Source organism: Lipotes vexillifer, unplaced genomic scaffold, assembly GCF_000442215.2.
Source record: "Lipotes vexillifer unplaced genomic scaffold, Lipotes_vexillifer_v1.1 scaffold1048, whole genome shotgun sequence".
Lineage (NCBI taxonomy): Eukaryota > Metazoa > Chordata > Mammalia > Artiodactyla > Lipotidae > Lipotes > Lipotes vexillifer.
The window spans coordinates 3238829-3254656 of record NW_006785351.1 but is presented as its reverse complement, the minus strand read 5'-3'; the positions used below and the strand labels follow the sequence as shown (position 1 = coordinate 3254656).

The 15828-nt window shown below is 38.7% G+C and overlaps 1 protein-coding gene across 3 annotated transcripts in view; it reads left to right on the top strand.

Moving 5' to 3' along the window:
- Nucleotides 1–15828, top strand: part of UAP1 (UDP-N-acetylglucosamine pyrophosphorylase 1) — a 39574-nt gene that overhangs the window by 1032 nt on the left and 22714 nt on the right. For all 3 annotated transcript variants that reach the window (XM_007457409.1, XM_007457407.1, XM_007457408.1), the window contains exon 2: nt 9043–9379. In XM_007457409.1, coding sequence (XP_007457471.1) covers nt 9100–9379 — 280 coding nt within the window. In that variant the 5' untranslated portion in view covers nt 9043–9099. The remainder of the gene's footprint in view (nt 1–9042; nt 9380–15828) is intronic.

The window sequence follows — 15828 nt, the reverse complement described above, 5'->3', positions numbered from 1 at the left end:
GGGCACGAACCCGCGTCCCCTGCATCGGCAGGCGGACTCCCAACCACCGCGCCACCAGGGAAGCCCTGCCGTTTTGTTTTAATACTGATGATGGAAGAGGGTTGAAATTTCTGGCTTTCCCCTGGCTTGGCCAAGCAGCAACATGGGATTGGAGGGTTCAGAGCACACATGTGCTGTATGGCTTCCCGAAGATTTTGTTAAGTTTGGCCTGACCCTATGCTATATTTATTTGTACATGGTTTATGAAATCTGAAATCAGGGAATAGTGATTATAATAATGTGTGTATGTTATTATGTAGTGCCTTTAGTTTAAGGGCTTTCTGGTGAAATTAACTAGGTGTGGACAGAAGGCAGTTTCTGTTCCTTCACTGTTATTGAGTTGCCTCACTTAGCTTGGGCTAAAACAGACTTAATAGGCTATGCTGTGAAGCATTTAAAGCATTCAATGGTTATGGCTCCTCCCTATGACAATTTTTCAAACGCTCTAAGAGGTTACTTATCAGTTTGGGGGACATAATATAGCCGCAGAGATAGAGGTAGGAAGGAGACCAGAAGAGGAGGGGGAAATACTAAATATCTTTTAAACTGGAATTTAAATTCTAATAAAGTTATATTTGATAATGGTGGGCTACTGCCAAATATGTCACGTAGCAAGTTCTGTCATAATTTCTAGATCTTCAACTTTTTCGGACTTTGGTTGTCAAAGTAAAAATCCTTGTCTAATTCTCTTATTCACTACTGCTTACCCATTACACACATGCACACACCATTTATCAGAATTAATGGAGAAAATAATACTATTTTTGTGGCATGGAGGTGGTTATATCTGGTTCATCCTGTAAAGTTCCTCTCCTACTTGTCCTGTACATTTTCTTCCTTTCTCCATTCTGTTGGCTTATGAACTCAGTTTTGCAAAGTGAGTCAGGTATAAGAAAATCAACTGTGTCTGTATTTTTGAATAAAGTACAAATCACCTGTTTCTCTTTCTCTTGCCACCCCTCTCTTACACACATACACACATACACACATGCACATACACATGCACATGGAGATGACAGAGTCTTTCTCTTGAGAGTCAGTATAGCATGATGGTTAAGAGCATGAATTTAGAAGTCAGGCTGTTAGGGTTTGAATCCTAGCTCCATCACTTTACTGGTTTTGGACCTTGAGCAAGTTATCTCTGTGGCTCAATTTCTTCCTCTGTAAAGTAATCCCAATAACAGTACCTTAGAGTTGTTTTGAGGATTAGCAGCTATCTATAAAGCAATAAGAATCGTGCTGCCATATATATGTTAGTGTTCGTTGTTAATGCCCCTTCAAGGGACCCACAGATGTAGGTTCTCTTAACCTGAGTTTGTAAATGGTGTTTGATGTTTAATAGTCCTCATGAGGTAGAGAGTATTATTAATCCCACTTTACAGGTGGGGAAACGGAGGCATAGGGAAATTAAGTAATTCAGCTGAACTCCAGAATTTTGCTCTCAACTACCTTGTATATTGCCTTTTACTTTTCTTACATGAGAAGATTCTTGCTTTTTCTTTGATACCTACTTTTCCTCTGTCCTTTATACCTAAGCTAAGCAATTATAATGCAGTGATGATTCTTTCCAGTGTGTCTCAAATTTATCCCTTTCACTCTTATTTCCTCTGCAACAAATCTGGTTGCTCTTTGGTTTTTCACACCTGCAATTGTCTTTTAACTTGTTTTCCTGCTTCTTGTTGTCCCCTCCTTACAGTCTGTTTTGTGCCATGCTCTTTTCTCTCATCTCTCTAAAGCATGGTGGAATGGCCCTGTTTAGTAATCTGTGTTGGCTTCCTGTTAGCTACTCTGTTTGGTCTGAATTCCTTTGCTTAGTTTTCAAGGCTCTTCATGGGTTAGCCCTCACCTTCATCATTTCCCATCATTCTACATAAAACTTGAACTTTCTTACTGCTCTCCATCCCACACATGTTTACTTATCATGGCCACCAGGCTCTGCTTGTTTCCTAATCTTGTCTATATAATCTGTTCAACCGTTGAGGCACAGCTAGATCATACTTCCTTTGTGAACTCTTTCTGGACAATGCCTGTCTTCTCTTGCATTTATCTGTATTAGCTGAGTAGAGTAAATATTTCCTCATTCTATTTTTTATTACTATTAACATTTGGCTGGATTATCATGGAATGCTCTTAAAAAGCATTACCATATCACTTGATTGTTATGTGTGTATTGCTTGTCCTTTAGGGCTCAATTCTTTTTTTTTTTCTATTTAATTTATTTTTTATACAGCAGGTTCTTATTAGTTATCTGTTTTATACGTATTAGTGTATACATGTCAATCCCAATCTCCCAGTTCATCCCATTGCCACCCACCACAATCTGCCCTTGGTGTCCATACGTTTGCTCTCTACATCTGTGTCACTATTTCTGCTATGCAAACTGGTTCATCTGTACCATTTTTTTGGATTCCACATATACACGTTAATATACGATATTTGTTTTTCTCTTTCTGACTTACTTCACTCTGTATGACAGTCTCTAGATCCATCCACGTCTCTAGAAATGACTCAATTTCATTCCTTTTTATGGCTGAGTAATACAACATTGTATATGTGTACCAAATCTTCTTTATCCATTCGTCTGTCGATGGGCATTTAGGTTGCTTCCATGATCTGGCTATTGTAAATAGTGCTGCAATGAACATTGGGGTGCATGTGTCTTTTTGAATTATGGTTTTCTCTGAGTATATGCCCAGTAGTGGGATTGCTGGGTCATATGGTAATTCTATTTTTAGTTTTTTAAGGAACCTCCATAGTGGCTGTATCAATTTACATTCCCACTAACAGTGTATGAGGGTTCCCTTTTCTCCACACCCTCTCCAGCATTTGTTGTTTGTAGATTTTCTGATGATGCCCATTCTAACTGGTGTGAGGTGATACCTCATTGTAGTTTTGATTTGCATTTCTCTAATAATTAGTGATGTTGAGCACCTTTTAATGTGCTTCTTGGCCATCTATATGTCTTCTTTGGAGAAAAGTCTGTTTAGGTCTCCTGCCCATTTTTTGGTTGGGTTTTGTTTTTAATATTGAGCTGCTTGAGCTGTTTACATATTTTGGAGATTAATCCTTTGTCCGTTGATTGTTTGCAAATATTTTCTCCCATTCTGAGGGTTGTCTTTTCGTCTTGTTTGTAGTTTCCTTTGCTTTGCAAAAGCTTTTAAGTTTCATTAGGTCCCATTTATTTATTTTTGTTTTTATTTCCATTACTCTAGGAGGTGGATCAAAAAAGATCTTGCTGTGATTTATGTCAGAGTGTTCTTCCTATGTTTTCCTCTAAGAGTTTTATAGTGTCCGGTCTTACATTTAGGTCTCTAATCCATTTTGAGTTTATTTTTGTGTATGGTGTTAGGGAGTGTTCTGATTTCATTCTTTTACACGTAGCTGTCCATTTTTCCCAGCACCACTTATTGAAGAGACTGTCTTTTCTCCATTGTATATCCTTGCCTCCTTTATCATAGATTAGTTGACCATAGTGTGTGGGTTTATCTCTGGGCTTCCTATCCTGTTTCATTGATCTATATTTCTGTTTTTGTGCCAGTACCATATTGTCTTGATTACTGTAGCTTTGTAGTATAGTCTTAAGTCAGGGAGCCTGATTCCTCCAGCTCCATTTTTTTCCCCTCAAGACTGCTTTGGCTATTCGGGATCTTTTGTGTCTCCATACAAATTTTAAGACTTTTTTGTTCTAGTTCTGTAAAAAATGCCACTGGTAATATGATAGGAATTGCACTGAATCTACAGATTGCTTTGGGTAGTATAGTCATTATCACAATATTGATTCTTCCAATCCAAGAACATGGTATATCTCTCCATCCGTTTGTGTCATCTTTGATTTCTTTCATCAGTGTATTATAGTTTTCTGAGTACAGGTCTTTTACCTCCTTAGGTAGGTTTATTCCTGGGTATTTTATTCTTTTCGTTGCAATGGTGAAATTAAGGATTGTTTCCTTAATTTCTCTTTCTGATCTTTCATTGTTAGTGTATAGGAATGCAAGATATTTCTGTGCATTAATTTTGTATCCTGCAACTTTACCAAATTCATTGATTAGCTCTAGTAATTTTCTGGTGGCATCTTTAGGATTCTCTATGTATAGTGTCATGTCATCTGCAAACAGTGACAGTTTTACTCCTTCATTTCCAATTGGTATTCCTTTTACTTCTTTTTCTTCTCTGATTGCTGCGACTAGAACTTCCAAAAGTATGTTGAATAATAGTGGCAAGAGTGGACATCCTTGTCTTGTTCCTGATCTTAGAGGAAATGCTTTCAGTTTTTCACCATTGAGTTTGGTGTTTGCTGTGGGTTTGTTGTATATGGCCTTTATGATGTTGAGGTAGGTTCCCACTATGCCCACTTTCTGGAGAGTTTTTATCATAAATGGGTGTAGAATTTTGTCAAAAGCTTTTTCTGCATCTATTGAGATGATCATATGGTTTTTATGCTTCAATTTGTTAATATGGTGTATCACAGTGCTTGATTTGTGTATATTGAAGAATCCTTGCATCCCTGGGATAAATCCTACTTGATCATGGTGTATGATCCTTTTAATCTGCTGTTGGATTCTGTTTGCTTGTATTTTGTTGAGGATTTTTGCATCTATATTTATCAGTGATATTGGTCTGTAATTTTCTTTTTTTGTAGTATCTTTTTCTGGTTTTGGTATCAGGGTGATGGTGGCCTCATAGAATGAGTTTGGGAGTGTTCCTTCCTCTGCAGTTTTTTGGGAGAGTTTGAGAAGGATGAGTGTTAGCTCTTCTCTAAGTGTTTGTTAGAGTTCACCTGTGAAGCCATCTGGTCCTGGACTTTGTTGGAAGATTTTTAATCACAGTTCCAATTTCATTACTTGTGATTGGTCTGTTCATATTTTCTATTTCTTCCTGGTTCAGTGTTGGAAGGTTATACCTTTCTAAGAATTTGTCCATTTCTTCCAGGTTGTCCATGTTATTGGCACAGAGTTGCTTGTACTAGTCTTTTATGATGCTTTGTATTTCTGCGGTGTCCATTGTAACTTCTCCTTTTTCATTTCTAATTTTGTTGATTTGAGTCCTCTCCCTCTTTTTCTTGATGAGTCTAGCTAAAGGTTTATCAATTTTGTTTGTCTTCTCAAAGAACCATCTTTTAGTTTTATTGATCTTTGCTTTTGTTTTCTTTGTTTCTGTTTCATTTATTTCTGCTCTCATCTTTATGATTTCTTTCCTTCTACTAACTTCAGGTTTTGTTTATTCTTCTTTCTCTAGTTCCTTTAGGTGTAAGGTTAGATTGTTTGAGACTTTTCTTGTTTCTTGAGGTAGGATTGTATTGCTGTAAACTTCCTTCTTAGAACTGCTTTTGCTGCATCCCATATGTTATAGATCTTCGTGTTGTCATTGTCATTTGTCTCTAGGTATTTTTTGATTTCCTCTTTGATTTCTTCAGTGATCTCTTGGTTTTTTAGTAATGCACTGTTTAGCCTCCATGTATTTGTGTTTTTTACAGTTTTTTTCCTGTAATTGATTTCTGATCTCATAGTGTTTTGGTCAGAAAAGATGCTTGATATTTCAGTTTTCTTAAATTTTCCAAGGCTTGATTTGTGACCCAAGATGTGATCTATCCTGGAGAATGTTCCATGTGCACTTGAGAAGAAATTGTATTCTGCCACTTTTGGGTGGAATGTCCTATAAATATCATTTAAATCTGTCTGCTCTGTTGTGTCATTTAAAGCTTGTGTTTCTGTATTAATTTTCTGTCTGGAAGATCTGTCCATTGGTGTAAGTGAGGTGTTAAAGCCCCCCACTGTTATTGTGTTACTGTCAGTTTCCTCTTTTATAGCTGTTAGCAGTTGCCTTATGTATTGAGGTGCTCCTATGTTGGGTGCATATATATTTATAATTGTTATATCTTCTTCTTGGATTGATCCCTTGATCATTATGTAGTGTCCTTCCTTATCTCTTATAACAGTCTTTGTTTTAAGTCTATTTTACCTGATATGCGTATTGCTACTCCAGGTTTCTTTTGATTTCCATGTGCATGGAATATCTTTTTCCATCCCCTCACTTTCAGTCTGTATGTGTCCCTAGGTCTGAAGTGAGTCTCTTGTAGACAGCATATATATTGGTCTTTTTTTTGTATCTGTTCAGCAAGCCTGTGTCTTTTGGTTGGAGCATTTAATCCATTCACTTTTAAGGTAATTTTTGATATGTATGTCCATATTACCATTTTCTTAATTGTTATGGGTTTGTTTTTGTAGGTCCTTTTCTTCTCATGTTTTTCCCACTTAGAGAAGTTCCTTTTACATTTGTTGTAGAAGTGGTTTGGTGCTGCTGAATTCTCTTAGCTTTTGCTTGTCTGTAAAGCTTTTGATCTCTCCATCGAATCTGAATGAGATCCTTGCTGGGTAGAGTAATCTTGGTTGTAGGTTCTTCCCTTTCATCACTTTAAATAAATCGTGCCACTCCTTTCTGGCTTGTAGAGTTTCTGCTGAGAAATCAGCTGTTAACCTTATGGGAGTTCTCTTATATGTTATTTGGTGTTTTACCCTTGTTGCTTTCAATAATGTTTCTTTGTCTTTAATTTTTGTCAGTTTGATTACTTTGTGTCTTGGCGTGTTTCTCCTTGGGTTTATCCTGCCTGGGACTCTTTGTGCTTCCTGGACTTGCGTGGCTCTTTCCTTTCCCATGTTAGGGAAGTTTTCTACTATATTCGCTTCAAATATTTTCTCAGGTCCTTTCTCTCTCTCTTCTCCTTCTGGGACCCCTATAATGCAAATGTTATTGCATTTAATGTTGTCCCAGAGGTCTCTTAGGCTGTCTTCATTTCTTTTTATTCTTTTTCCTTTATTCTGTTCCACAGCAATGAATTCCACCATTCTGTCTTCCAGGTCACTTATCCGTTCTTCTTCCTCAGTTATGCTGCTATTGATTCCTTCTAGTGTATTTTTCATTTCAGTTATTGTATTGTTCATCTCTGTTTATTTGTTCTTTAATTCTTCTAGGACTTTGTTAAACATTTCTTGCATCTTCTCGATCTTTGCCTCCATTCTTTTTCTGAGGTCCTGTATCATCTTCACTATCATTATTCTGAATTCTTTTTCTGGAAGTTTGCTATCTCCGCTTCATTTAGTTGTTCCTTCATCTGGTACAACGTCCTCTGCCTTTTCATTTTGTCTGTCTTTCTGTGAATGTGGTTTTCCTTCCACAGGCTGCAGAATTTTAGTTATTCTTGCTTCTGCTGTCTGCCCTGTGGTGGATGAGGCTATCTAAGATGCTTGTGCGAGCTTCCTGATGGGAGGGACTGGTGGTGGGTAGAGCTGGGTGTTGCTCTGGTAGGCAGAGCTCAGTAAAACTTTAATCTGCTTGTCTGCTGATGGGTGGGGCTGGGTTCCCTCCCTCTTGGTTGTTTGGCCTGAGAAGACCCAGCATTGGAGCCTACCAGTGGAGCTCTTTGGTGGGGCTAATGGTGGACTCTGGGAGGGCTCACGCCAAGGAGCACTTCCCAGAACTGCTGCCAGTGTCCTTGTCCCCGTGGTGAGTGACAGCCACCCCCCACCTCTGCAGTAGACCCTCCAACACTAGCAGGTAGGTCCAGTTCAGTCTCCCGTGGGCTCACTGCTCTCTCCCTTGGGTCCGGATGCGCACACTACTTCGTGTGTGCCCCGCAAGAGTGGAGTCTCCACTTCCTCCAATCCTGTCAAAGTCCCGCAATCAAATCCCACCAGCCTTCAAAGTCTGATTCTCTAGGAATTCCTCCTCCTCTTGCCGACCCACAGTTTGAGAAGCCTGATGTGGGGCTCAGAACCTTCACTCCAGTGGGTGGACCTCTGTGATATAAGTGTTCTCCAGTTTGTGCATCACCCACCCAGCGGCTATGGGATTTGATTTTATTGTGATTGCGCCCCTCCTACCATCTCATTGTGGTTTCTCCCCTGTCCTTGGATGTGAGGCATCTTTTTTGGTGAGTTCCAATGTCCTCCTTTCGATGATTGTTCAGCAGTTAGTTGTGATTCCGGTGCTCTCCCAAGAGGGAGTGAGCGCACATCCTTCTATTCCACCATCTTAAACCAATCTCCTAGGGCTCAATTCTTAGTAAAGACAGTGGACATATTTTACTGCTTCTTTGTGGAAGTTGCTCTTTAAATAAAATGTATTTTTTATAATTATAGGGTTCCTGTCTTCTTGATATTGTTGTATTCTGAATTCTGTGTTTCTGTCCTTAGAGATAAAATGAGAAGGGGTGAAATATTAAACAGTCAGGTGTTCTTTCAGTAGTAGCTTAGTGGTCAGAGGAGTAGTATAGAGGCAACTAGAGTCCTGGGATCAGACTGTCTGCATTCACACCCTAGCTCCACCAGTCAGCTGGGTTGCTTTGCCTCTCTGTGCCTTATTCTCCTCAACTGTAAAGCGATGATAATAATAGTATTTATGTCATAGAGCTGTTGAAAATTACATGAGACCATGTAGATAAAGTACTTGGTGCAGTGCCTGGTATATAAGAATTATTAGCATTGTCTTACAGGTTTGATCTCTTATGAGTATGATCATGATGGAAAGGCAGAATTTCCTTAACATCAAGGGTTTAAAAAATTTTTTTTATTTTATTAAAAAATTTTTTTGGCCATGCTGTGGGGCTTGCAGGATCTTATTTGCCCGACCAGGGATTGAACCCGGGCCCTGGCAGTGAAAGCGCTGAGTCCTAACCACTGGACCACAGGGAACTCCCAAGATTTGTTGTTTTTTTTTTTCTTGCGGTATGCGGGCCTCTCACTGTTGTGGCCTCTCCTGTTGTGGAGCACAGGCTCCGGACGCACAGGCTTAGTGGCCGTGGCTCATGGGCCCAGCTGCTCCACGGCATGTGGGATCTTTCCGGACCGGGGCAGGAACCTGTGTCCCCTGCATCGGCAGGCGGACTCTCAACCACTGTGCCACCAGGGAAGCCTCTTTTTTTTTTAATGTACTTACTTTTAGCAGGAAAAATCTCCTCAGGTTTTGAGGTTGGACTTTGACCTGCTATTCATTTCTTTTCTCTTTCAGGTTTACAGGTGCAGAAATTACACCCCAGTTATTACAAAACTTGGCTACCAGAGCATTATGAATGTTAATGACCTCAAACTCAGGTTGTCCAAAGCTGGGCAAGAACACCTATTGCAATTCTGGAATGAGCTGGAAGAAGCCCAACAGGTAGAACTTTTCACAGAGCTCCAGGCCATGAACTTTGAGGAGCTGAACTTCTTTTTCCAGAAGGCCATTGAAGGATTTAACCATTCTTCCCAGCCAGTGAAAGTGGACGCACGGATGGAAGCTGTCCCTCGAGAGGTGTTGGGCAGCGCTACCAGGGATCACGATCAGCTGCAGGCCTGGGAAAGTGAAGGTACTGAACATGGGAAGATTTGCTCTAAGGCTTATTATGAGATGTACTAAAACCATTAAAGTAACAGTATTTTCACTTCCTTAAGACCTTAAACCAGGTGACTGATCTGAGAGTGACAGATTGTGTGGCCAAGAGGCCGCAGTGGCTCCTGTTGCCCGTCTCTCCATTCTCTTTTCATTTCTGGTGCCTGATTCAAGGCTCTTCTCATTCAAGTCATAATTTGCCTCTAAGTCTCTTTCCTTTCTCAGTGTCCATACTTCTATTAGATTTCCCTTCCTGCAGGACAAGCTGAATGGTTCAGTTTATGCTAGTTTACTCCAAAACCCTTCCCTAACACGGCCCTATCCAATCTTGTCTCTTATGTTTCTCTCCACTGCTACTGCCCCACACCTTTCAGCTGGACCCTGTAATTCACCTTTCTCTGAACATTCTAGTATGCCTTTCCTGCCTTTGCTTATGCTTGTCCTTAGCTGGGTCTGGCCTTTACCCCTTCTCCATGTAGCTGGATCATCTTGTGATGCCACCCGTCTCCTGGAGCTGTGCAGTGAGGTGGCTCTGCCACTTGGGAAACTTACACTCATTCTCCAAGGTTCACCACACATACTCTTTCATGTGTCACCTTTTTGTCAGTGTCCCAGGTTGAAATTCTTTGTCCATGCTCATCTTTCATTTTTCCTTATAATAAGGGCTGTTTGTGTCTATCTTCATCATTACATTGTAAACCTTTAAAGAGCAGCCCGTGTCCTAGGTGTCTATGTATGTCACATAGCATTTAGAGGAGTGTTTTGCAGTTATATGTTGGTCGATAAATGTTTGTTGAATTTCCCCAATGCTTTTTCCTCTAAAGCATATCATAAAATCTGTCCCCATAACTAGTACTAATGAGTGCTTTTGACAATGGCAAAATAGCTAAAATTTAGCTTTTTTTGGTAGGGTTGAGAACTGTGGTTTTTATAATACTCCTCCGTAAGTAAAAGTCACTAAATATTGCAGGCCCTTGAGTGTTTGTACATGCTTCTTGTCAAATCTGGACCTCATTTCCTCAGCTGTAGAATGAACAGATTGGACTAATACTTTTTCCTTTTTAAAAAAACATTACTTTATCTCAAAAATAATATCAAAGTAACAGAAATACTGTAGAGAAATTGCCCATAACCTCATCAAATCTATGTTTTTATTTGTCCACATTGCCACCTAGTACTTGATTATATACATATTTACTTTTATAGATATGATTTATAGTCTGTATTTGCACCACACTATGGGTATTTTTATTGTCTTTCGCTTTTTGGCACTCCCTGCAACCCCCCAAAAAAGAAACATAACTGCCATTATCAACCTTCTTCTCTGCCATTATCTTCATGTCTTTCTCTGGGCTTACAGATCTACTGTTTTTCAAACTGTTCCAAAGACCTCTAGGGTTTCAACTGCTGGTGAAACTGTGGAGAGGGGGGAACAGATACTAAACAGGTGGGTCTCCAGCCCCTTCATCTCCCCGCTCCAGGAGCAGTTCTACTTTGACCTGTTTTTATGTATTTGGTACATAAACAAATAAACCTCTTTACATGAGGTTTTACTTAAAAGGGGTTGAAGATTAAAAACACTGAAAATAATTGGATGATCTTCAAGGAGGGCCCTTTCATATTTAAAATGCTTGGTAGTGGCTAACCTCACTTCTTACTTAGAACAGGGCTCTGCCACTAAGATGTGAGAAAGTGGCTTCCAGATGGATCCATCTGAATGGAGGACAGTAGTGACACTGTGACTCCCACTAACTTTGGATTCATTCATCTTTCCCTCCCTCCCTGGGTTTCACCACAAGCCACACAGGACCTCTTCTTACCCTCTGGAATTCCAGCTGCCTATATTTCTCCTTGTGATTTCATGGAGATAAAGTCTTAGAATTAACACTTATGGAAAGCCAAGCTTTGGCCTTGTATAATGGGGACCATGAGCAACAGTCAAGACTTCCTATAGTTTGAGTCTCTTCTATATGGCCTTTTTGTTGGAATCTGTGGAACAAAAGTCCACATTTATGACTTCTCATTTAGATTAAAATCCACAACTGTTACAAGCAAGTCGAGTATAAGAAGGTGCAAAGCAAACTTCCTTTTGGCCTGCTGTCAAGGGAAGAATATTTATTTGTGGCTTAAGCAGTAGGGGTGGAGAGGGAGACTTTTTAACTGACGTTAACAACCTTTGCATTAGGTAGAAACTGCCATATGTGTGCAAATTCATAACAAAAGGAAATTTCTGCAGTAAGTTATCAAAGGAAAGAGATTGCCATTGCAAAGATTCCAATGCTTTATTTCAGATAGTAGGAAATTCCTGATAATTGTATCAAAGACAACCTCCCCCCCGCGCCAGCCCCCACTACGCCTGCCCCCATCCCACTGCCCCAGGATAGGGGAAATAAAAGCATTGTACAATAATTTCAAAGTGTCTGGTGGCTATTGACCTTAGACATTTTAACACCTAGGGTGGAAAATTATTGGTGAAGGATAAATACGTAAGCTACCACTGTGCTCTTTATTGAAGAGAGATCTTGTTTTGATTTAATTCTTGAAGTGTTCTGGCCGATTGTAGAAAATGGAATGTCGAGGGGTAACTGAAAAACCTCTGTCTTACAAAACTGAGATCTTGGAAGAAGTAGTTCAGAAGCTTCAATGAAAATATCATTTTTGAAAAGATATTCACACTCTGGGAAAATATATTTGCTTAAAAAAAAAATCCCGTTCTTTATTAGAAGAAATGCATGCTTAAACTGAACACAAAACAATCTTGTAATTCTGTGTTATAATAAGAAATTAATATTCAGTGTTAACCCTTTTTTGTAACCTGTGAGACATGTAAAAAATTAATCTATATAACATTGTAGAAAAGTAAATGGATCGTTTAGAAAAAATGTATTCATAACATTATCCTCCTCTACATTTCCTGAAATCTAGTGCAGTGATATTTCTAATAGATTTGTTTTATTTTAAAAGTAACACATACTTATTTTGGAGAAGTTGGAAAATACTAAGAATTACAAAGGAAAAAAGATAAATCTCTGCTGTCCCACAATCCAGAGATAAATACTCGCTAGCAATATTTTATAGTATTTTCTTATATACACACACGTACATTAGGATTATAGTTTATGTATAGTCTTGTAGCCTGCTCCAGAAATTGTTATTATGAAGAATTTCAAGCATATTTGGAAGCAGATATTTGGAGACAAAAAATAGTGTAATGAACTTCTATATATGCATTACCTTAAGTAAATAATTATCAAAATTTTGTTAATTTTGCTTAATCTGTCCCTCTTTCATTTTTCTCTGCTGTAGTATTTTAAGGCAACTTGCAAACATTATGTTTACCCTCATAAAATTCAGTATACATCTCTTAAGTATAAGGACATTTTCTTCCTAATTACGATGCCATTATTATACCTAATGAAATTCACAGTAATCCCCCAGTATCTGAAACCAGTTCAAATAGAGATTTCCCTTATTAGTCTACTTTTTGTGCTTAATATTTTGGGGAAGTAGTTAATCCATAAAATAATTGTTTCACCTGTAAAATGTGATTCAAAATTAAAGACTTAAAATATCTCCTGTCTCGTGTATAGTCTTTCTTCATTTCCACCAGTTGAATAGCCTGTTTACCCCACCCCTTGTCCAGGAGTGCTGAAAGTTTAGATAGAAAGCTCTGGCAATGCTGTACATCAGAAGCACCTGTGCCAACCTCCGTGTTTCAGGCACATATGCCCAAATCAAAGAGTATGTATGAGAGGAACTAGTCCAAGCAGTAAGTTATCCAGGAAGCAGTTGATCTGTGAGAGGCCACTGTAAACTCTTCTCTCTGTTTGTTGTAAATGTTATCAGGAAAAGTGCTCGGACTCTGTTGGGCTAACATGCATGACTCCCCAAGGAGAGAAGTATACCCCTGCCCTGGAAATGGCTCATTCTGGCTTGATTTTTTTTTTTTTTTTAAACTTCTGATTTAATGTGTGTTAGGTCCTGATTTCTGTGGGAAGGTAATTAACTCTAGTGACCTGTAATGAAAAGATGATATAGTAATGTACTTTGCAGGGTTTTTTCCCATATATTTGCAGAAGTTTTGGGGTAGAAGTTCATAATTTCCTAATTGTCACATGGGTTAAATACATTTATAATCAGTTAACATTTTTCAAATAGGTGCAGTGCTGCCTGTATAAAATTTATGTTATGACCCATACAGTTTGAAATCATGTATATTGCCATGTAACTAAAAGGCTTACTGAATTTTATTGACCTGCTTAATTTCAAGAAGTATTTTATCTGTCATTATAAGACATACTAATTTATGTGTTACACACTTTTGATAAACATTGCAGTTTTATTGTAGTAACACAGATGAAATGGATGAATACTTCAGCCCCACACGATTTGGTATTGTTAACAACAGCTGTAGCTACATTTATTTAGTTCTTGAATTGAAGCTGGCTTTGATACTCTAGGGACTGCTTTCTTTCCTCTTGTTTTTCTCTGTTCATAAGTGAGATGCATACAGCAGGAAGAAGTTAATGCAGAGACACCTTTTTATCACAAATATTTATGGACTGTGTTATAATGCATTATAATAGTTGTGGCTAGATGGAGATGAGATGTAAATGTAGATCTGCCTGGAAATGTACCCCCCTGGCAAGCATGGTCTCAATGCTACTTTTAAGACATAGTGATTAGATGGGTTATCAGGTCCACAGATGGAAAGAAGAATTGGAGAAAGTATGGCTGTCGGGGGCTTAGGAAACAAACACATGCCATTTATTTCAATGAAAAAAGAGACCACTATCAGCTGTTGGTTAGCACAGCTTTAGAATGGAAACATTTGGAAATTTGGAATGAAGCAGTAGTTTAGGGAACTGATCCAAGGAAGAGAAAAGGTTATACAGTGATATTTTGATAACCAGTAAGAATCTGTGGAGAGTGCTGGTTGGTGTTTCTTGGCCATCTGGCAAGCAGGAGCTCAGATGTGGAGCTGACTCTGGGAGTGTGGCTCTTACCTTTTACAGGTAAGGGAGCTGAGAGAAGAAACTTACTTTTGGACCGAAGGTAAAAGTAAGAAGGCAGGAAGGATGATTAGAGCCATATTAACAGTACAACTTAAAACACATGTGCTCTATAAAGAAAATAAATAGTACCAAAAAAACAAAGACCTTTGTGTTCAGAATATTTATCTGGGACTCTTTGGGAACCTGTTTAGAAATATTTTTGATTCCAGCACCTTTGGTGGTATGTGAGGGTCCAGACAGACTGAAGTTATTTATCTGCCACTCTAAAATGGTGCAAAACCTGACCTGAACAGACATGAGACTATTGATAAACTTTTTTTATCCCACTTAATGTGATTATAAGGTACTGTCTCAGATCTGCTGGGGTAAAATATAACATATTGTCTGTGTACTGTATTCCTTTTCTAAATTTTGAAGAGTTCTGCATTCTGAAATAAAATTCTGAAATAAATCTGGTTTAGGTAAGGGATTGTGGACCTGTATTTTAAAATAATGCTTTTTGGGTCAGTGACAGCAGAGTTAAATTTAGTTCCTAGAAACCATAGTTTCTTTCATAACTCAAGGAATAACCAAATGTAAAATGGTTTTCAAAACTGCTTTATATGGTTCCCTGTTCCCTTCAGATTGCTTCGTCTCAGCCAGTCTTCGTTACATGGTGGTTGTGGGGAGTGTTTAAGCACAACACGGAGCTGGGATGCTGTTAGAAATTCAGTGTTTGGCAAGTTTTGGAGAATGTGGGCTCTTCCCAGCTCAGCAGCTTTTCCATGTAGGGTGATGGGTAAGATAGATAAGAAAAGGCAGCACAACCTCTCATGAATTCAGTGGAAAAGAGTAGGAAGGGCAAGAAGGAAATAGGAAGGACAGTGTACACCCCTAAAAATTATGGTGCTGTATAATTTATCTGTTAAATGTTTGGGTGTGATAAGAGACTGCTGTAGGCAGTGCAGTGCTGGTGAATAGGACCTGGGGCCAAGTTCTAATCCTGATTCACACTTTTTAGTTGTGTGACCTTGGGCAAGATCATTAACTCATCTGAGCCTATTATCTCTAAAATGGGGAAAATTATACCTACCTTTTAGATTTTAGTTACTATTTTGGAGTCTAACATTACCCCTGGTATTTTATTTTCAAACTCTGATAAGGTACAATGAAATGCCATGGAGAAAAGGACAAGGACAATCTAGTTGTAGGCAAGGGAGAAAGAGAGAAAATTAATTCTCAGATAGCTAAGCTCGAAGCTTTACATCAAAGGTGAGAATTATGGAAATATCTAATGTGCTTTTAAATTTTTTGATTGAAAAAATTGCTAGAAAGTTGTTGCATAACATCCTTGGCTGTACTTAGTTACTGGTAAAGACAGACTGTAGAATCAGGACAGTTCTGATTTTATAATGGATTTATTAAGAATATT